Source organism: Lonchura striata, chromosome 2 (assembly GCF_050655825.1).
Source record: "Lonchura striata isolate lonStrDom1 chromosome 2, ASM5065582v1, whole genome shotgun sequence".
NCBI classification, from domain to species: Eukaryota; Metazoa; Chordata; class Aves; order Passeriformes; family Estrildidae; genus Lonchura; species Lonchura striata.
This window is the reverse complement of record NC_140704.1, coordinates 134349093-134371107: the sequence shown is the minus strand read 5'-3', so window position 1 is coordinate 134371107 and position 22015 is coordinate 134349093. Positions and strand designations below refer to the sequence as shown.

The 22015-nt window shown below is 40.3% G+C and overlaps 2 protein-coding genes and 1 long non-coding RNA gene across 5 annotated transcripts in view; 1 reads left to right on the top strand and 2 right to left on the bottom strand.

The window, feature by feature from the left end:
• Positions 1-4261, bottom strand: part of CPQ (carboxypeptidase Q) — a 146929-nt gene extending 142668 nt beyond the window's left edge. For all 3 annotated transcript variants that reach the window (XM_077782816.2, XM_085572363.1, XM_085572364.1), the window contains exon 1: positions 4186-4261. The gene's annotated coding sequence lies outside the window, so the exon portion shown is untranslated. The remainder of the gene's footprint in view (positions 1-4185) is intronic.
• On the top strand, positions 4216-5863 carry LOC146768435 (uncharacterized). Its single transcript, XR_014953010.1, has 2 exons — positions 4216-4572; positions 5298-5863. It is a non-coding gene; the product is annotated as an uncharacterized LOC146768435 (long non-coding RNA).
• An 8500-nt stretch (positions 5864-14363) lies between these two features.
• The window catches only part of SDC2 (syndecan 2), a 60085-nt gene continuing 52433 nt past the window's right edge, over positions 14364-22015 (bottom strand). The window contains exons 3-5 of the mRNA XM_021543247.3: positions 18709-18842; positions 17800-17935; positions 14364-16600 (exon numbers count right to left, since the gene is read on the bottom strand). Coding sequence (XP_021398922.2) covers positions 16437-16600; positions 17800-17935; positions 18709-18842 — 434 coding nt within the window. The 3' untranslated portion in view covers positions 14364-16436. The remainder of the gene's footprint in view (positions 16601-17799; positions 17936-18708; positions 18843-22015) is intronic.

Genomic DNA, 22015 nt, shown 5'->3' with positions numbered 1-22015 from the left:
ATTTTTCTCTCATTCACTGTGGAGGAAATTCATAGAAGAGACCTATGTTAATTAGACCTAAAGAGTCTGATAAAATATTACTATTATTAATACCAGTACAGGAAAAAAAAAAAAAGAAAGAATCCAAATGAGCCAAGTGTCTCAATATTCTTCATTAAATTAAAAAAAGTATTTAGGTAGGTAGGTAGCTAGCTAGCTAGACAGACAGATAAACTAAAAGCAAACCTTCCCACCATTGTCTCTATCACAATATCAGAAATCAAGTCTCTTGTAAGATCAAGGTACCCAAATTACCATTTTTGAAAAAAAAGCTAACATTCTTTACAGGCTAACAAGGTTAATATTTTTCTCAAACTCACATTTTTCTTACAATTTTCTATTGTACTGCAAAACTGAAACAAAAAAAGAGCAAAGCATTCTTCAAAGATTCTGGCAAAAATACTGACTTAATTGAGTAATTGGCATTTAAGAGATTACAAATCTGAGCTAAAGCTTCACTACTGCCATCACAGTGAAAACATAAGTGACTTGGGTTCAGTTGAAGAAAGAATTTACATTTATTTCACTACTTTGAGATTACTGCAGACATTTGGTAACAAAGAAGTGAAAGATTACTGCAATGCAGTTTTTGACAGATAATACTTCCTGTCGAGACAGAACAGAAAGAACTGTAGAGCTTAAAGATTGTAATCGTTTTGTACATTTCTACCCACAAAGTACTTCTTTAGGCAAAATATTTCACCCCTGCAGCTGCTACCCCTTAGATGTACTGCCACCCTTCATCTTCATCCTCCTACCATCAGGAAGAAAGGAAGAAATGACAAGGCAAAGTTTTCAACCTTAAAACAAGAAAGTTTTATACAATATAGCAAGAACAGATAAAAGAATCCCATGTGCATTATGAGTTTCTGCAATTATATCAAGACTAAGATATTTTAAGTTGCTTCCTATCTCAAATCAGCATTAAAGGCACACAGGCATTTGCAAAACTGCGTTATAAAACAAATACAGATTTATATGAGCTTTTGCTAACAGATGTCTCCCAACAGGGGTCAATGACAGGTTGTTTTTCCCCAGCCCAGATTTGCAATCTGTTCTTATCTGATTCAGTATCTTATTGTGTCGCTGTTCAAAAGAATCATATGTATTTTAAACACCAAGAAACAAGATCAGGTAAGACAAAGGCTTTGTATGAATCTCTAAAGCTGTGGTAGCTTTGATCCAAGTTCATCTGCACAACCTTCATCTGAAAGACAGAAGTTTGAGTAAAGTAAAACTGATTGCAAGGGACAATACATAGATGCTATTCCAGATAAGGTGATATGTCTCAGGGAAATAGACAAAATTTACAAGGAAAAAAGGGGTGTAAGAACTCACATGCATATGACAGGCTTTGTGAGGTTTCTTTAAGGAAATAAGGGTTTGAGATTTTATTAAAAATAATAATCCATCAGAAGGAGCAGCAGACAAGATTGGAAGCTGATTTTTAGAGCTGACAGGTAAGCATGAGAAAGACTTCTAATAAAAGCTTTCATCCCTGCAAAAAATTAACCAGAACAAAATCAAGGCCAGCTTGTCACCCTAACTTAAATCTTATGAATTTTCACAAGTTGAAATAGAGAGATACATTACAGATAGATGAAGACAGAAGCAGTTATTCCATTTCCACATAGAGAGTCTGCTCTAAAGCCATGCCAAGTATTGCTTTGTAAGATGAAACACTTGCACACTCCCCTTTAATCAATAGATTACAATACTCCTACAACAGTTCTAGAGAACTACCTCCAGAAACAATTAGTAAAAACTAATCTAATTTTGAATAGAATGAAAACAGAGCAAAATTTTGAAAATTAAGGCTCACTTAACAGGACATTAGGATTTTAGGTGCCTTTGTGCATGGCACCATCTAAGCAGGCACTTTTGGTACTCATGCAGCACTTAGGAAAGTCAGGTCCTCAAAATATTGCAGTTTGGAGGAAAAAAAACAAGTAATTAATACACAAACTGAATTCCTGTGCTTGTATCTTGAATTTGTTCTTTTGTAGTTTTGAGCACATATACAATTTGGCAGATATAACCACTATATTCATCTAATGCTTCCTTAGTCAAATCTGATTCGGCCTACAGAACTTGTATATTTTTAGTGTTTATTTATATGTTTTAAAAATATTTTTATATATTATTTCCACAATATTTATATATATTTTTAGCTTTCAGTCAGTGACTGCTGTCAACTTTGCTCACTTCAGGATCACAGCAGAGCACCATGCTTTGTCTAACACGGACCATTCCTCCCCCAAGCACTGTGTGACTGCCAACTTTGAGTCCATATTTGTTTTTAAATTAAGAGGAACAAGTGGGTGAGCAAGGATTTTGTTTCACAAAATCAATTAGGCTGGAAAAGACCACTGAGATCTTTTGAGACTCTGACTAAACACCACCACATCAGCTAGACCCTGGCACAAAGTGCCATGTCCATTCTTTCCTTAAACACCTCTGGGGATGGTGACTCCACCACTTCCTGGGCAGTCCATTCCAATGTCTAATAACCCTCTCTGTGACATTCCCCCAAATGCCCAACTTAAAACTCCCCTGACACAGTTTAGGCTACGTTAACTTGTCCTGTTACTTGTTACATGTGAAAAAAGACTAACCCCCATGTGACTACAATCTCCTTTCAGGCAGTTGTAAAAAATGATAAGGTCCCCATGAGCCTTCTTTTCTCCATGCTAAAAACCCGCAGTTCTCTCAGCTGCTCCTCACAGGACTTGTGCTGCAGACCCTTCCCCAGCTGCGCTGCCTGCTCTGGACACACTCCAGCCCCTCAATGTCTTTCTTGTACCGAGGAGCCCGGAACTGAATGCAGTAATTGATGTGCACCCTCACCAGTTCCGAGTCCAGGGGGACTGCCCTGCTCCTGCTGGCCACACTATTGCTGGTACAGGCCAGGATGCCCTTGGCTCTCTTGGTCACCTGGGCTCACTGCTGGTTCATGTTCAGCCAGCGGTCCACAAGCACCTCCTGACCCTTTTCCGCCGCTGTCACGCCATGGAACCTCCATGCTCCCGAAGTACGAGCGTGCTGGTGCCAGCCGCCCCTCCGGCAAGGGGCGAGCAGCAGACGCAGCAAGGTGGCCCCGACCCCGCCGCTGGGGGCTCCAGGCCGGGTGTGAGAACCCCGGGTTTGGTCTGGGGTCTCGTGTGGTGGTAAAGCTTCTCCTCCAACCCGTGTTCCCAAAGAAAAACTCCGCAGCCTCTTCTTGTTCGGTCTCAAGATGATTTATTGCTAGTTATCTAACAGATTAAGTTCTCGGGCTGCGGCCCTTTGGTCAGCGGCCCAGGCAGAGACACACACACTCCTGACACCCTGACTGTCTGGTGTCTTCTTCTCTCTCCCCGCCCAGGGCTGCTGCTATCTTTTATAAGATATATTACGTATAACATGTTTACAATTATTCCCCAATACCTATTACCTACGTTACCAAGTGTTTTTCTATTCAAAACCAGTCTGTGAGTGCCAACATCACCAAGAACATGGAGGTAAGGAAGAAGAAAGAAGAAGGATGGGTTCAGCCCACTTTCCTCCATCTTAGAACTTCTGACCCCCATGTACAAAGTAAAAAACCCCCTGTACATGCACTAAAACCCCCCTGTACACTACCAAAAAATATTTCCCTCTACTCTGTGACTGCATTTACTACACTATCTAGCATTTTGTGACTGCCTGTTCCACCTTCAAAGTTGGCAATTCATTCCATGGTTCAAACTCGAAATCACAGCTAAATCCAGCTGCCTGCCGGGGTCCAGACTGCGTCTGACCACGGCCTGGAACCTCTAAAAATGTCTGAGAGACATTTTGAGTGCCCACAGCCGGGGGCTCCAGGCCGGGGGCTCCAGCCCAGCGGCCGGGCAGGGCGGCAGCAGCGATCTGCGGCCCGGCGGGGAAAGGCCCATTGAGGGAGGGCGGGGGAAAGGCAGCACCCGCCGCACGGCTCTGGCCCAAGGCAAGGAGCGGGGCCGAGCCCAGCCGGGAGCCGGGAATGGCAGCGAAGTGCCCTCGGGGGCAGCAGAAGCCTTCCGAAAAAGCGCTACAGCCCGGCGGAGGAGCGCCGGCAGCGGCGTGCCGAGGAGGGGGAGGAGGAAAGGAGGATGAGGAGGATGAGGCGGGGGCAGAGCAAACACGCACCTTGCCGTGCCGATCGGGCGGCGGCGCCGGCACAGCCCCGACCCCGCCGGCTGCGGACCGGGAAGGAGGAGCCGGCGCGGGGGAAAGGGGCCGGGCCGCGGGCCGGGACCCGCCGCCGGCCTCGGAGCCCGCCCGGGGCCAGGCGGGCCCGGCCCGGCGGCCTGAAAAGCGCCGTCCGCCACCGCCGGGCACTCCTGCGGGCTGAGACCTCCCCTGAGAGGGGCCGTGAGCGTGCTGGGGCGCTGGACGGAGCTGCCTCCCAAAGAAGCTGCGGATACCCCATCCCTGGAAATACTCAACACCGGCTGGGATGGGGCGCTGGGCGATGTGATCCCCTGGAAGTTGTCCTTACCTATGACAGGAGATTGGATCGAGACAGTTTTTAAGGTCTCTTCCAACCCAAACCGGGAATTCTGTGACGCTGTGGTGATTCTGTGATTAATGTGATAGTGGTGCAAGGGCACATGGAAAATGGATGAAGCATGAGGAGTCTTTCCTGCTGGCTGCACGGCGGCAGCATCCTTCTGAGTATTTCAGAGCATGGCAGTTCTTGCTTGTGTGGTTCATTGATGTTTTCCAGCTAAGAGCCTTTCCTGCCTTCCCACTCCTGGGAACTGAGGCAGGGCCATTGCTCCTCAGATGGTGGCCGCCTGCAGAAGTAACATTGCACTCATTTAAATAAAGGTGTGTTTATAAAACACTTAGGTAAATGAGTGCAATTTCTTCTGTAGATAAGATCTTAAAAAAACAAACATGGGTCCTAATCTGCAAACACTTGAATTAAAGCTCTCATTCTATTTAAGTCAATGGGACTACCCAGGTGCTTAGAGGTAAGGGTTTTTTAGGATCAAAGCCTTTGGTGCATTTCCAAAAAGCTGCTGTAGCAGGAAGATATTGAGGAATTTCCCTCTAATATTCAACACCGTATTCCAATATTAATGAACTTTCTGCCTCAGTGAAATGACTGTTAGACTAATGAGCTTCATGGGTGTGTACCTTGAGGAGGGGTTTGAAACACATTATTATAAGATAATGGCTGTTCCTGCCAACCTGACTCCTCCACTTCTGTATTTGAGGTGACTCATTTGTATTTTTTCACTTGTATTTTTCAGAACAGCATCTGAACAGTATGTTTTTGCAGCTGGAACTTTGTCCTCTGAAACACACATCAGGGACCATACTGATGGGATGAAACAACATGTTTCTCAAACTGCCACAGTCCTTAAGAGTCCTGTTCCATTGAGGGTAACAAAACAACTGCTTCAACAAAAATGTTACACAAAGAAAAGGCTGTCAGAGATTTTCCTGTCTGGCTTCTCCTTTGCTGCACTTTCTGTATATTCTTTACATATAGTACCCTATAAGCTGTAAGCCTCCATCTAGTACTGTACCTCTGCAAAGAGATTATACAGTGATTAATGTGATAAATATGTCACTGAAAGTCATGCAAGCAAGTATTCTATCCTCAAAGTTTGGCTGTTACACCCACAACATCTTGAACTTAACTGCTAATGTACAGACTTCCTTTTCACTTTCAGCAAGAGAGAACACAGGACATGTCTTAATGAACAAGCTCATGTAAAACTGTACTTGTAAAATATAAATTTAGGATTTTGTTCGATTCATGAGAATGATTTCATTTCATTTACTCCCTTAACAATTAAATCAATTCACCCAACTGGTTTCCCATTATTTTTTCGTTAATTAGCTTCCTTTGTTAATCCTTCTATACCAAAAAGTTGAGAGTCAGACCATCTTTTTTTTCTCCTCCATCAAATAGTCAGAAGGTTGGAGATATCTTGGTGTAGCTGCCATTAATCCCAGGTCAGAGGGTAGAGAATTCACTGCTTTAGTCTTCTGCTGTCCTTGCCAGAGGAGTGACAAAAGTTAAGAGGCATAACAGCAAAACCTAGTGCTCCACCCCTCTACAGCCAGCAACATGCACAAATCTGTTTACAGGTTTCAAACACATCAATACCCATTTAGCCTCGGGAAAGGTATTTCCCTTATACCCACCTCTTATGTGTTTTTCTCTATTTTGCATTATTCACTAAATACATACATTTGTTTACAACCTCAGGACTTTCAGATGGCTTGGTTTTCCCTACTCGGGACTGTAATTGTAAATCTGGGAGAGTCTGGAGCTGAGGAGTCTTGTGATCAGTTTCCCAACTTTATAGGCTACTGTGCTGGGCAAAATCCCAGCCCCACCATCCAGAAATCATCTTTGTCATCCATCTTGCATACTCCTTAACTCATAAAGACTATCAGGTGCTTGAAGGTCTCTATGGATGCATCTTTACAAGACTGCTGTGATTATAGTGCTAGAAACAGTGTCAGTCAATAATTTACTATTAAAGAAAAGGATTAGATATATATGAATGTCAATAATAATCAGAATTATCTGATTGTAACTTGGTATTTCAAGGAATGAACTGGTACCTAGCTCCTGGAAAGGGGAATTCAACCTAAAATGAGGACATATGACACTACTTACTGCTGGATTTTTTCACCTCCTGTTATACAGCATATGAAGCAACTGGTGGAGTGTGCTGTTAGGCACAAAACACTCACTGCCTGAGCAGCTCCTGAATCTCCTCTGATGGAAATTGCTTGGTACGAAGCTTCTCCCTGCAAAGCAGGGGAAGTGGCATGATGCTACTTTGCTGTGCTTTGGTTTTCCATTCTATTTAGACTGCGTGGCTATTGGAGCAAGAACTGCTTTGGTTGTTCTCCAAACTTTATTGAAATAGTCTCTAAAATGTGACTGTATTAAAGTAATAAGAAGAAATCACAAGCATATTCACATACTAATTATTATGCAAAGTAGGGAGGGGGAGGGAAGAAAGTATGAGATTCCTTTGAAAAGCTGCCAGCACAGGACCAAATACAAAAGGTGTTTGAAGTGGGAGCACACTGTACCAGACTGAAGAATTACCAATATGCCAATTACTCTTGTTTAGGGGTATGCTCTCAATTTTCATTTTATGACATTTATTTACTTTAGTATAGCATTTTTTTATTTTTCTGACTCAGTCTCCCAAACGTGTCCTCTAGGTCAACAATGGATTTTAGTACCACTACAAGATGTTTTCTTGTAAAGTTTTCTTTAAAAGTTTTTCTCTGTTGCTTTGCACTGTAGGCAGGTAAAAATGGACTGCTAATTAATGCAAACTTCAGCTTTTATTTCCTCTTTTTTTTTTTTTTCTTTTCAGTTAAAGCAGCTGGAAAGAATTACTTGTAAGTTTCAAAGAATAATTTTTCTTCAGTTCTTTGTAGAAGGAAGTATTTAAGCTTGATCCTGACTTATATGTCTCCATTTATGCCTCCTAGCAGCAAATAAATATATTCTAGTAATGCACAGAACAGGGGAAAAAAGCAGGGACAATGTGAAAGAAAAACAGCAAGCACCTCAAAAGATGTATTTTTCTACAGAGGTCTGTTTGCTTTTCTGCTGCTGTGTCAGAGACTTGCTTATTTCAGGTATCAAGATCATATCATCAGGTGAGAACATCTGCCAGCAGTGGGCTGGTAGGGGGTCCTCGCTTGGGCTGCATTGTAGCTGCAGCCTGGCCAGTGCAATGCAGGTTCACAGTCAGAAGTCAGCCTTAGTCTCCTCAAGTTTCTCTGCATTGCTGATACAAGCCAACAAAAGTTGATACAAGCCAACAAAATGAGCCTTCTCCTGCCAAAGTTAAGTCTCCTCTCTGAATAACATCATCCAAAATAGCCAGCAGCAAAATGCCACTGTATGCCACTGCTCCTGGCAACTGCAAGCCCTTCTGCTGTTACAGCTTCTTGCAGAGAGGCACAGAGCATCTCCAAAAAACCATGGTGAACACACGTGCTCCAGGGACATAAAAAGGTCTGCAACTCATGACCCCACAAAAGTTCTGGCAGCAAAACTTGCTACTAAAGACACAGTCTGGCAGGGTGATTTCTCCTGCAGACTATTACGTTTTCTTACTGGGGCAATGGGTTTGCCATACCACAGACAGAATTTTGGTAAAAATTGGTGGAACATGTTCCTACTTGAATCTCCTTATAAACTGTGTGACTTGTGCTGCCATGGAGGGAAAACAGAGCACGGGCACCTGATATAAAACCAGACATGCAAGGAACCCTGTTCATTCCTGTGGATTTTCAGTTTTCAGTAGCAATTGGCCCAGCAGTATACAAAAGTATTTGAATGTCTGACATCAATTATCCCATATTTGCATTAAAAATACCTTAAATACTGCCCTAAAGAGCTTTCCTTACAATGCAGCAATTAAATTACAGTTTCTCTCAAGAACTCTCTTCCCTAGAGCTAGCTTCATTCTTAGTATTTTAGCAAGGATAAAACCCAGGTTCAAATTTCTCAAAATCCAAATTTGACTTATTCCACCCATATTTGTCCCAGACAAGTTTAAATCCATGGATAGTTTTAAAAATGCAGATAAAATACATGTTTTATTTCTGGACTTGGCCTCAATTGAACTGTATTGAACAGACCCCTATGCCCATCACTGGAGGTGTTTAAGGCCACGATGGGGCTCTGAGTAACCTGGGCTAGTGGAAGCGGTCCCTACCTAGGGCAGGGGGGTTGTAACTAGATAATCTTTAAGGTCCCTTCTAACCCAGACCATCCCATGATTCTATGAACACATTATAGTGTTCATACAGGACGTGAACATAAAACCTCCCTCTAACAGGCAGATGGGAGGCTGAGTAGAAGTGTGACTTCTCTCAGTAAGCTTCAGCCAGCCATTTTACTGGGAAGGGAAATGTTCTTGGAGTGGCAGATACTAGACAGATGTACAGAAACTCAGTGCTAAAATAGCTTGTTATCATCTGAACAGGCCCAAAGTGAGGGTACTTTATTTTGTGACAGGTTTTGAGCACAGACAAAACTCAATGTGTGGATTCATGCCTTGAGACCTAGCTTCACCAATATCTCATTCTAGGTTTAACTACAAGACTCTCAACAGGCTATTCAAGTTGCACATTAATCATTTAAACATAAAAAAAAATGTGAATCTGCAAAAGAGTTAATGTGTTACTTCCAAAACTAACTAAAATTTTGGAGTCCTGATCCTCTGTGGTATATATTTAGAAGGTGGTGTGATTCCTATTCAAAATTGCAGACTGTCTGATCATGCTCTGAAATTTTTCATAAACATACTGAAAAGTGCAAAGTTTATAAACTGACAGATTGTCTAAAAGAACATATTGCTTCTTTAAGAACAGGTACAGCACTTCTTAGAAGAGCCAGAGGTGAACAAGTCTATGGAATTTCAGAATCTACATTAAAAGTCCCATTAGGAAAGGCTTAAGTAAAATTCGGCTTGGCTTTTAGTGGCTGAAAGTGTGTGATAAAAAGCACAGACTGGATGAGAAAAATTTGATTTTTATTGCTAGAGCTGTTACAAAAATCAAACCATGAACTGGGAGAAGTCACATGGCTGGGCACCTGTAACCCATTTTTGAGATGATAAAAGAAAACTTAACTTTAGACACTTTGACAGCTCTTCTCTGGGTATAATTTATTTTCAGGGTTTTTTTTTTTTCGGTTTTTTTTTTTTTTTTTATAAAACCACTTAGAAGCTGAGAAAGAGGAAAGCTTATACTTCTCCTACTTATGGTAAAAGAAGAAGACAGATTGAGAGTTGCTGGTTCTAAAGTATTAAGAGACATTGTGATTGGAATTACTCAATTCAGTAACTAGCAGAAATGCTTCTGTGTAATAAATAAGTTACAATAATTGCACTATTTGCTTTATAGTAAAAATAGTTTTGCTTATCTTTGTTCTGATGGGCCTAATGTATTTTATTTTATAAGAAATGCTAATTTCATGCATTCATAATGAATTCTCAATTTACATTGAAAAGCAAGTTGAAACAAAAGCTATAGACTGAATTAGCTATTAAATAAATATTTACCATTTTAACATAACGGAATGGAAAAACTAAAATATAAATAATGGAAGTTAAGCTTTGTAATGGTGTAAGTATGAAAATAGTCTGTACTACTGCAGAGTAAAATTTAGTGCAAAGATTAAATAAATTGTGAGTTAACAAACCATCTTGTTTACCAGCCAATAAAAATTAATTTTCTTTAGGAAAATATCTGAGCAAATGCAAAACAGGGTGAAAGCTGATGATTTATTTAAATACAAGTTTCTAGCTGCTGTTTTGATTGTAGTCAATAATTTAAGCTTACAGTGATTCTCAGGGAAGGTTTTCCTATGGGATGGAGCTCAGATCATGAAGTTTCACTAGGACTGCTCCTGAAGTTTTGGCTCTCCAGCCTGGCAGTGAGGCAATACAGCAAGGCAGGGTCCTTCATTCAGGCTTTTTGGTCTGAGCAGGAGTGAGCCATTCCCTTTGCCATCTGAGACTTTTCCCAAGTCAGCATTAACTCATCTGGCACTTTGGGCTGGTCTAGAAGAAAGCACATGTTCTGCTTCCATTCCTTTCATAAGAAACTCATGTGTTAGCTCTGTGGTATTGAAAATTATAGGGATGAATGATGAAAACTGCACTTTGGGCTGTTTTACATTCTTTCAGTACCATTTAGTGTGATGGTTGTTGACTTCTCCCTGCTGCTATACTTAGAAAGGGGAGTAGGAAGGAGATGAGTGTTAGTATTATGGGTTATGACACAAAAACATCAAAAAGAAAGTCTGTTCTCATTTCTCTTTGGTATCCTCTGGGGACCTGCAGTGTTTAGAAAAAGCTCCTATTCCACCACAGGAACTCAGGAAAATGGGTACCAAATTGTGTTTACACTCTAGTACTACATATGGCCATACAAGGTGGGTGGGTAAGTAGGACACAGAGCTTTTTCCTCCAGTGAGCTTAGTTTCCCACCACTAGATAAACTTCCAAGTAGGTTGCCTGGTGGAATTATTGTTTCTTATACGTCAGCACTTGGATTAAACATAGAAAAATATCAGAAGCTTCCTCTGCATTCATCAAATAAAAATCCATGGGAAAAAACCCAGAAGAAATCTAAATTAATTAAAGTCACCCCCTACAGAGAACTTGTGCTATGTTTATTTTCATTGAACTATTACAGGTTTTGCAATATTTTTCCAAAAGTTTTTCACAAACATTCCTACTTCTTCTCATTCCAGGCCAGGGCTGAACTGCCAGGATGGAGGAATTCTTTGGACCTGACCTTTAGTCATGAGAGACAGTGGCACTCAGGCCCAGTAAAACGATGGCATTCTACAGATCTATTATATCTACAGATTTAAAGCTGCAATGTGAATTAAAAAAACTAGAGTTGTGCAAACTATGCCACCAAAAGATCTATCAAAAGAGTCCAATGGAGTGAAAGTACGACATCTTCCAAGCATGGGAAAGAAAAGGAAAGATGCTTCAATAGGCAGCATGTCTCGACTGCAAAGCCCCTGTTGCACATCTCATCCTTTTCTTCCCACCTGCCACGGACACAGCCCAGAGCCTTCCATGTGCAGCGTGGCACCCCAGCCACTGCCTCCCGTCAGCCTCCCAGCACCTCATGTGGGCAGCAGGATATGCACAGGGTCAATCCTGCAGGTCCTTCAGCTGCTTTACTGTAGCCAGAATTCCAGGGTAGAGCCACCAGCAGAAGCTGTGGTTGGGAACATCTCTGATGTGCTGGGAAGCTGTGTCCATCCAGGAGCATCCCTCGGGGTGTGACACCAGCACCTGCTCGCTCTCCTGCCTACAGATTCTCTCTATGAAGGACAATTTCAGTGCAATGGTAACAACTCAAGAAAACAAAATGCCTTGCAACTTTCAGTGGAAAACGGGGGCTGTCAGGACAGTTTCTCTTCCTGCCTTCTTTCCACTCACCCCCAATTAATGTCTGCAGTTTTAAAGGAGCCCTGTCCCCTCCCCCTCATTCCCACTATAAACTAAAACTCAGATACTGCAAGTACAGAGGGATTTTCAGATTTCCACCCACATAAGCAGCTACTTGGCACATCTGATGCACATGTGAAATTAGTTCACAGGGGTCAGGGCAGGCACCCACATCTCCATTTCTAGCTCTACTGAGCTCAAATTTTATCATTTATTTGATTTCAAAGCAAAAAATACACAACTTACTTAACTTCACAGAGGAAGAAACCTCAGCAAAGCATCCTTTTTTCCCCTGGCAGTGTTGGGTTACAGCTCCCCCACTCCCACCCACGCAGCTGAACCCAGTGCCTGGTCAGCCTGAGAGCTGTGAGGAAATCAAATGCACATGTCAGCATCCCCTCTCCTGCTCCAGCCACGAACCATCCCAGAACCAGAAGACATGCCAGGAAGTGGTGTACTAGCTGTGTCTTTTCTCAGATGAACTGTACAGCAAAGTTGTGCTCACTCAGTCTGGTGAAAGTTTTGGAAAGGCAATACTCTAAAGGTTCCCAGGACGGAGTTTTTACACCAAGGTTCAGAGCTCTGGGATACACAGCCAAGAGCTTAAGTGTAACAAAATTAATATTAATGCTCATTAAAAGTGGACAACAAGTATTTCCTTAACAGAAATTATGCCAGTCTGATTAAGCAAGTGCTAATCAACAAATATAACTGATTGGAAGTCTAAAAAAATTTGCTATATTATTTCTTTTCCATCTATAAGAATAATAGTTTCCACAGAGAGCTTTCCTCCTTGGATTCCTCCTCCCTTCTGCTTACTTAAACAAAATACATGAATACTCAGCATAATACCATCATCTGCCTCACTCCAATAGTTTTTATTTAATGTTTATCTGGATACTTGTTTCCTTACAAAAGTTTCCTGTATTCCATTATGTTGCTGAAGAATAGTATCTATCATTTAAGATTGCACTTCACCACCCTATCAATACTTAGCTTTAAGTAAAAAAAAGGAACAACTAGTCAAAGTTACAAATATGTTACTGTCTTGTTAGGAGATGCAAGAGAACAATTTTTATTTTAATTTATCCTATTTCAGTGAAGTGCAATGCTCAAAGTGAAGAAAAAACTAACTATGCAGCTTGAAAACGTGAGCTACAATTCACTCATAAAGCTGGCAAGCAGAGGAACCATGTACTCAACTTCTGAAGTTATTTTGCCATGAATAAAGCAGAGGCAAGAGCCTTCTTTCACGTAAGCTTCACCCTAGTTGTATTTGGCTTCTTTTACTAAGAATCTAAGAGGAAGTAACAATTTATAACCCAAGGTAAATCAAAGCAAAGTGACACCAAGGTAAATCAAAGCAAAGTGACATTTTGATAAACACTAGAGCTTATCAATCACAAGGAGACACTGTATCAGATTGCTGAGGAATTCCAGAGCTGCTAGAGTGGCTCTGGCAGAGCAGAGCCAAGGGTCTCTAGGAAAAGCCATGGTTAGCTGAGGGCAGGTGGCGCAGCACCACAGCCTGGCACCGAGACTGCCAGCTGCCCAGCAACATCCACGAGTAGCCAGAGTATTGCTAGAAACACATCCAGGAAGCAGAGAACAAAAGGGAAAGGAAACTGAATACCAACTCGTGCTAGGAAGCCTCAGCATAAGAGACACACATGGGCTGCCAATTTCTTCAGAACGGCATTGCTGGGAGTCGGATGTCTGCATCAGACTGGTTTTCAGACTGATGAAAACTGAACTTATGTTTATAACTGAGATGATAGCTCTGTTAGAATTTTTTCCTAATAGTACAGTTTGGCACTGATAACAGAAAGGCAGAGATCATGAGATGATAAATCCTATTAACACGCCTACTGCATGTTCAAAAGTTTCAGGTTTTTGTTAGGGAAAGTGGGAAGATGCAACATTTCAGGTCCGTGTATACAGCTGAAGAATTAAACCTCTTCTGCATATAACAGAGTAGATAACGAATGTGCAGGGGACAAAAAGGCGAATGGTGAAATAAAGCTGAAAATTTACCTTTGCTTCTGTTTGTAAACAAATGCAGGAGGAACCAGACAAGCATAATACTTGGTAGTCTGCATAATTACAACAGATGTCTATGTTGGATAAAGTGGCCTGTACAGCAGACACAGAGGCATATATACATACATAAAATCAAAACAGCTACTTATCATCCATTTGCTTATGAAGAAGACAGTTTATCTGGTGTTTAATATTTATAGCTATACTTACAGCAATATTCATTGCACCCTTGAAAGAAATTCAGATCTACTACATTAAGCAAAATGGCCTTCAAAAAACTGGATGTCAGACTATACAAATAAAGTATTAGTTTAGGCATAGTAGACTTTATTTTGGCACTTTAACAAATGCTTTATTTTACAGCAGTGGCACAGCATTTGCCAGAAATTTTCTTTTCTTGGCACAGTTATTTCAAGCAGTTATTTTACTAATTGAAGTTCACTAAATATTGCACAAGATATACCTGTTAAATTCTTACCCTGTTTTTACTTGCTGAACTTGTATGGCTTTGAAAAACTTGCCAGTTAAGTATAAGTAAAAAGCAATATATTAAATATTTTAGCACAGGATAGCTTTTGTTGGTTCCTAAATGACCACTGAACTTGGGACAGCAACAAGTACAAGTTGCACAACTCTTATCGGAAGAGCTACCAGATCTTATTTACAATACATTGCCATTTCCGAAAAGCACTTCAGCTTGACATCCTGAACAACTGTATTTTGGGAATCTCAAAAATAAAAAATGAGGAGGGTCAACAGAGCCGAAGACGAAGCCATTTGTCTGTTACAAAGCATAATATAAGTATGCAGACTGTCGCCTTCTCCCTGTGTCCCTCTATCCAGCACCTATCTAGGGTCTAAGCAACAGACACTTCTCTCTTCTACCTGGGATATTTCTTTCTTCTCTTATGAAAATATTCCACTTGTCGCAACTCTTTTGCTGGAGTCTGAGCAGAATAAACCAAAATTCTTCAAAAGGACAGGGAAAACACAAACATGAGCAACAAATCAAAAACAAATACACACAGTAAGTGAACTGGGGTACTCTGAATTTTACAGTAGGGAAAACAACATTTGAAGGAAGAACAGGCCTGTGTCCACACTGCCATTAAACATAATGCAAAAGTTGAATGTCTCACAGCTAATACACCAGATGCAAGACTTAAAATATTCCCACTTCTCTCTGCCACCTTAGCAATAACTCTGGTGTGAGGATCACCCTGATCAACAGCCTTTCTTTTTTGGTCTGGACTTTTAAGATCTACTAGATGTACTCTTGACATTAAAACATAAGCAAACAGACATAAAATGAAAAAACATACAAAGTATATCACAATAGAATTCTCAGTATTAGGCCACATGATTTATTCAGTAGTGTTTATGTTCCCAAATTACAATTATGTCTATCCATGTAAGACTACAAAAGTTACCATTAGAATTGTCTGTGCTTATAAAATACCAACATTTTCTTTTACTGTTATATACTCATTAACACCAGTCTGCAACGAGTCACATATAATCATAGGCACTTCAAAGGCTTTAAAGACGTTTACAACTTAAATGCATTTTTAAAGAACAAAAATTTAAACCTCTACTTGTACCTTCAAATTGCAAATAATTAACAAATACAGTGGCCATAGAAATCTGCAGCAACTTCTCAAAATACTGTTAGAGTCTTTGGGTTTGCTTAGGTTTGTCAGTAGCTTACTACAAATCTTCCTTACAGGAGATTTGTTTAGTAAGAATATGACTATACAGTTTATAGTAATAATCCAATTTTACACATTAATTTGCTGTTACAAATCTCACTGAAGCTACAGGTACGCTGAGAAACAATGAAAAGTGTAAAATTGATATTCTGACACTTAAATTCATACAAAGTGGAGATTGAAGTTTACATAGCTGAAAAATTACATTTACACTAGAAGTTACTGTTATCTGAATTATCTGAAGACAAATTGCACCATGACAACTACAAAAAGGCATTTTTTGGAAACAGATAAATTAATGAAATAAAAACTAACTTGTAAGATCAATCTGAGACATGCTGACCAAAATTAAACAACTTTCATTGAACCATATGATAAAACAATAATTTTCATTATTTTATATTTATGCATAAAGTTTTAAAAATCATTCAGTGAACATCAATGGTTTTATAAAATAATGCTTTGCCACTGTTATTCACAGAACACTGCAAATGTTAAGGTTTAATTTTACATTTTTAAACGAATATGTGAAAAGTTTTAAATACAATGGGGTTTTATCATAAAGGTGCCATAACGGCTCTTTAATGAAAAAAAAACTTCATTATTCTATGCAAAAGCTTTATTTAAAAAAGTTCAGTGATCTCATAAATAGAGACACTAAATAGGAATTTTATGCATAAAACTCCTTAGTTGGTGCCTTTTGATAAGCAGCACAGGATGGTTTACGTTCACCAAGGTCGTAACTGCCTTCATCCTTCTTTCTCATGCGATACACCAGCAGCAGGATAAGGAAGATTGCAAAAAGAAAACCAATAACTCCGCCAGCAATAACAGCTGTAATCAAAGAAACAGAGATTCACAATATGCCAGTAAACAAGCTTAGCACCATACTTCTTTTTCATCTCACACAATAAGTTTGCTATTATTTTCAAATTGCAGGAAAGGGCTCCCATTATGCAACTGTCTTCATTATTAGTATCCTGAAATATACTGTCAGAAAGCTTGTTTGCATTCATGAAGGCAATCATTTAAAATCACATTCCACTTACAAGTCAGAGATCCAACAACCCATTTTTAAAAGAGTTATTAAAGTTTTTTCATAACCTCAACTAAGAAGACCACTAGTACTGCCAGAGCATGAAGCTGTCTTTCAAACTAATTTTTCAACAGTTACATTTTCAACATTAAAAGATTTTGTTACCCTAGCTAAGAAATGGGCTTTTACTTTTCTCTGTAGTTTTTGCTCTGACTCTACACTGAAATAAACTTCCTCTTGATCAATAATAGGAGAGAATACTTCACATGTTTATGAGTGTCAACTCCCAACCAGACTTCAAGAGGAAACCCACATGTTGCCACTGATGTGGATTTAAGGTCATTTCATTTTTTGATGCTCATAGGAAGATGTGGTCCGAAACTGTGACTTTCAGGGCTCCCAACTCCCTTTCCAAATACATGGGGGGGGGGGGAAAGTATACCTGTAAAGCCTGTCCTTAAACCAAAAATAATCTCACAAGTTAGTGAAACCATTGATGGCCAGCCTGTGCGCCTCCCTGGATTATGCATAGACCCTCTTTATCTTAAGGGATTTCTGTACCCTAATGGATTGTACCTATCTGTCCCTTTCCATCCACCCACGAGCTCCTCCCAAGCAGCGTTCATCTGCACCACATTGACCAGACAGCAATGTGTTCTTGGGAGGTGAGAAATACATTTCTTCATGACAAGCATCAATCACATTCCAGCTCCTTTTCTAAGCTGTAAAAGCTCCCGATACTCAGCTGGCAGTGTTCAACTTGTGGGCATCAAATCAATTAGCAACAGACTTCACTATTAAGTATTTCCCCAAGATGCCAAATTTATTCTCATCAAATCAACTACTGGCTACCCACTATGAATGTGCTTAGTACTAATGTGTTTAACAGTATGAATCTGACAAGAAAATTCAGATGCTGAGCTTGTATTGCTTGATTCGGATCCTCTGTTTTCTGTTTTATTTCTGGTGAGATAGACCTTGGCAAACACTGCCTCACCTGCCAGAACTTCTGTTCTCTGGAAGAGGTTTTCTGAATGCTTCTGAGTGAACACGTCGGTGTCATCCCCTGGCTCATCACTTTTCTTCTTGGCATCTATCTCAGGCCTTTCCTCTTTATCAATTTCTTCAGGTGACTGTGATACAAAAAAAAAAAAATTGAGCACTGCTTACAGAGAGGGCAGACCAGAAGCTGGCACAGTCACTGCCTGCCGTGGGCAGTCACATAGCTGTGGCTCCACGCACATACCGCACAATACCAACACAACACACAGGAAGCTTTTCGAGCACAGAAAACTGGTCTAGACATTGTAATTTGATCTATTTGTTGTCATCATGTCAGAATGAAAAACACTGCCCAGAAGTTTAAAACCTCCAAAAGTACATTTAGCCAACACCTCTTAATATTGCCTGTGTGTATCAGAATAACAGCCTCTGAAAGAAATAAAAACTCTAAAATTAACAAATCAGATAATGTTATATGCAGAACACCTTTAAGAGTAACTTAGAAAATATCATCTATGGTGGTAGAAGGAAATACTAAAATACTGAACGGAACCTGCAAAGTGCTCAAACTACAGCCAAACCATACAGCATTCTCCTTTGAGAAGGAAAGTTTCGTAAAGTATTTTTGAGTAACTCTTTTTGAAATATAAAAAATGTACAGCTCAGACTCAAAGATATCATGATACATTATTTTGCACCTCTCCTTTCATGTGAAATCCAGATGTTGCCATACAGGCTTTCTAGCAGGAATGAAAACAAACAGCTCTGGTGTCATTTAGCAGGCTGTACTAATAAGTAAAGTTTAGGGGTGCTTTTTAATCCATATAAATAGAAGACTTAACATCAAACCATCAAGAATGTACAGTGGAATAATTTTAAATGGTCTTGCTCTCCAGACACGCACCTTTGTTTGTGCAGGCACCTTGGTCTGCATTTTCACTGTGGTGGTCTCAGCCCTGGGTGCATCACTAGTTGTCAGTAACTTTGGAACTGTTCTAGATGTTGTTATCACTGCACTATCCTCATCTTCTTCAGCACCTGGAGACAAAATGTAACACTTCATTGACCTGTGAAATCTTTCAGACCAATTACATTTTTTGTTATGACATCACCAAGGTAGAGATGGTTGCACAGCCCACCCTAGGCAAGGGGCCTAGATGACAATGCCTACTAAGATAAAGATGCAAACAGTGCACCCAAACTGTCAAGGGGATACTTGCCTCAAGGGATCTCATGAAAAAGGAAGGGAGTGCATCAGCTGCTGTAAGTAGGAGCCAGGAAATTACCATGACACTTTTCAAACAGAAGAACCCTTCCTGAAAAGAGGTATGAAAACACTTTAATGGCTTGCAATAGGGATAGAAAGTCTGGAGTGTAAGCAGCAGCCATCAGGCCTGTGTGACATGGGCAGACCCCAGTGCCATGGGCTCTGATGAGGTCCCACAGCATCAGGGGCTCTGCTGGAGCTTGGCAGTGCCACCCCCTGTGGTTACCCTCAGCAGCTACCTCCAGCTTCCCCAGAGCCACCATGGATGGGGCATCCCCAGAACCAACACCCTGGGGCACAGAGTCTCCTCCTGGGTGTGGCAGGAGGTGTTGGTGGGGCCCCAGGCTCATATGGAGGTAACCCAAGTCTCCAACAGCATGGGTGTGTGGACAGAGGGTCCTGTACACTCAGATAAGGGTAACTTACACACCCATGGCCTGTGAGATGCATGGCTGTGTGCACATGACACACACTGCATCAGTTACAGAAAGTGATTTAGAAATTTATAGTTGCATGTTACCATTTTATAAATGCTAGTATTGTGGTTGTCTGTTGTACTGTTGATATTAAGCCTAAAAGTATAGTTCAACGATTGCTAGTTAATTACACACCATAAATAAATCAATACACTTCTTTATCCTTACTTAAATCATGTGAACTGAACAGTTTTTGCCTGTCACATACTGCTTCAAGAGAATTTCTCTTCCACAGCACATCTGTTGAATTCTAAAAACTAAGCAGTTTCTGTCTACAGGAAGATTACTACTACTTTATGTTTCAGTCACTAGGAATTCACATGGCTTTAAACTCCACATAATTCAGAAGCCCTTTTCTTTTGAACTGAGTAAGAGGACAAAACACTCCCTAAAGATTACCTTAAATTTAATTTCCTCCACATTCAAAGCCCTGCTGAAGTATGAAGCCTCCTTTAGAATAAGGAAATGGACATGTCTAATAAATATCCTTGAGTGATAATGAAAGGAAGAAGACACAGGAAAGAGACTAAATTATTAGCAAGGCCTGAAAGAGGAAAAAAGAATTGACCCATTCTTGGACCACTCCTTAGGAATCTCAATGTGTTCTGCTCATTACAGGCACCAGTTACCCAAGTAACCCTTGGGTAATAAATCCAGCAAATGTGCATAAGAATAGTTCCTAACAAATAAAACGCTCCTACAACAGAATAGTATGACTCACTCATTCCAAACTGATATTTTAATTTGTTTTTTTAAAGAAAGAAGACAGGCTGAAAATACGAGCACAATAATAATGTTTTGAAGTCATTATCAAGAATTACATACATTTGGCATTTAAAAGAGGAGCATTAACAAGACAACAACTAAAACAATCTCTGCATGGTAGAAAAGAAAATTTAGAATCATTAAAAAAGATACTGGCACAGAATAGTACTGGAAAACAAAAACTTTCAGAGATAGCAAAATTACAACACAACTTCTAGAATGAAGACCTCACAACAAGAATCAGGTATTTTCCTGAAATGCAACTCAAAGGTCAAAAAAAATCAACATCCTGCTTCAAAACAGAGGTGTGGAAAGGCATCCAGGAGGAAAATTTTTCTGGCTCTGATTCAAGTGTTTTCTTTGGGAAATAATGGCTCACTGGATAGCTCAACCTACTTTATCTTCTGAAGTTCCTCCATATTACACAAAGTTTCACAGGCAAGGAAATTAAAATTGATTATCAGATTAGAGATCTGATAAAACATATGTACACAAATGTATTTTTTTCTTTTTATGAAATGAAAAGTCCTATTTAATCACAACTGTTCCTCCAAATCCTTAGATGCCACCTTTGCTTCAGGCAATAGTTTTGTCTGCCAGACATAATGGAGAGCATTGCAGTTTGAACCTCTTTGGCTAAGAAGGATGCAGATCCACATTCTCTCAAAAAATGGGCAACTAATCTAATCCCTGGACTAGTCACTAGATTTGCACCACAGGTACCCAGCTTTTCTTCCACACAGCCTCAGGGGAATTCTGACAATCCTCAAAAAGTTGAAGCAACTACCATTTAGGCCTGATTTGGGTACTGGCTAAGACACATCCCCCATGGTTCCCGCTTTCTAATTAGCTTTATCTAAACAGGTCTCTGCTTGGCATGGAATAGATCTAAACAAGGAAAAGACACTTCCCTTGCTGAACTGACAGTAGTATTTTCAGAATGACGTGAAAATACGACTGAGAGACCAAAAAAGAACCACTCACTAGTCCTCTCCAGAACATAGCAACAGCATTTCAGACAACATCTTGTTCCCTAAAAAGCACAAAAAAAGCATCACCAAATCCAAATAAGATTGGAAAGAAGAAGCCTACAGTGTCCTGAGTGTGACTTCCAAGTATGTTGTTAAGAGGAATACTGTGAAATAGTTGGAATATAAGAACTTTTTCCTCTGGAAAATATTCCTGTTTATATAGCTGGTTTCTGGATTTGGTCAGCTTGGGTTATGGTGCTGGCTATTCACTGCCTCAAGTCCCTCTTACTGAGGGCACCACAAAAACCCTGCAGAAATTAAACCCACAGCCATCTCTGTGGTAGAACTGAAAGCTCTCAACCATCACACACCATCTTTTATCTACGGTAACTCCTTCAGGATGTCCAAGTGCTGTCTTCATAATGGTCAAAATAGCTCCAAATTAAGCTTAGTATTGGAAATACCTAATATAACCCTCAGTGATGTGTCTATTAGCCACCCTTGGATGACAGGAATGTGAAAACTTTTTAACACTCTTAGTGCTTGAGGAAACTTGTCAGGAAATCAAGATTGTGCCACCTTAGATTACTGCGCAGATAGTAGCATTTTTTGTAGAAAAAAGCCCACAGTAGTTAGCACTCTGACTTGCAAAGTAGGCAGTGATTAACACCTCCTATCAAAAAAATCCAATCACTTCACCCTATCTTTTGGCATCTTTCTTGTCTGCTGTTG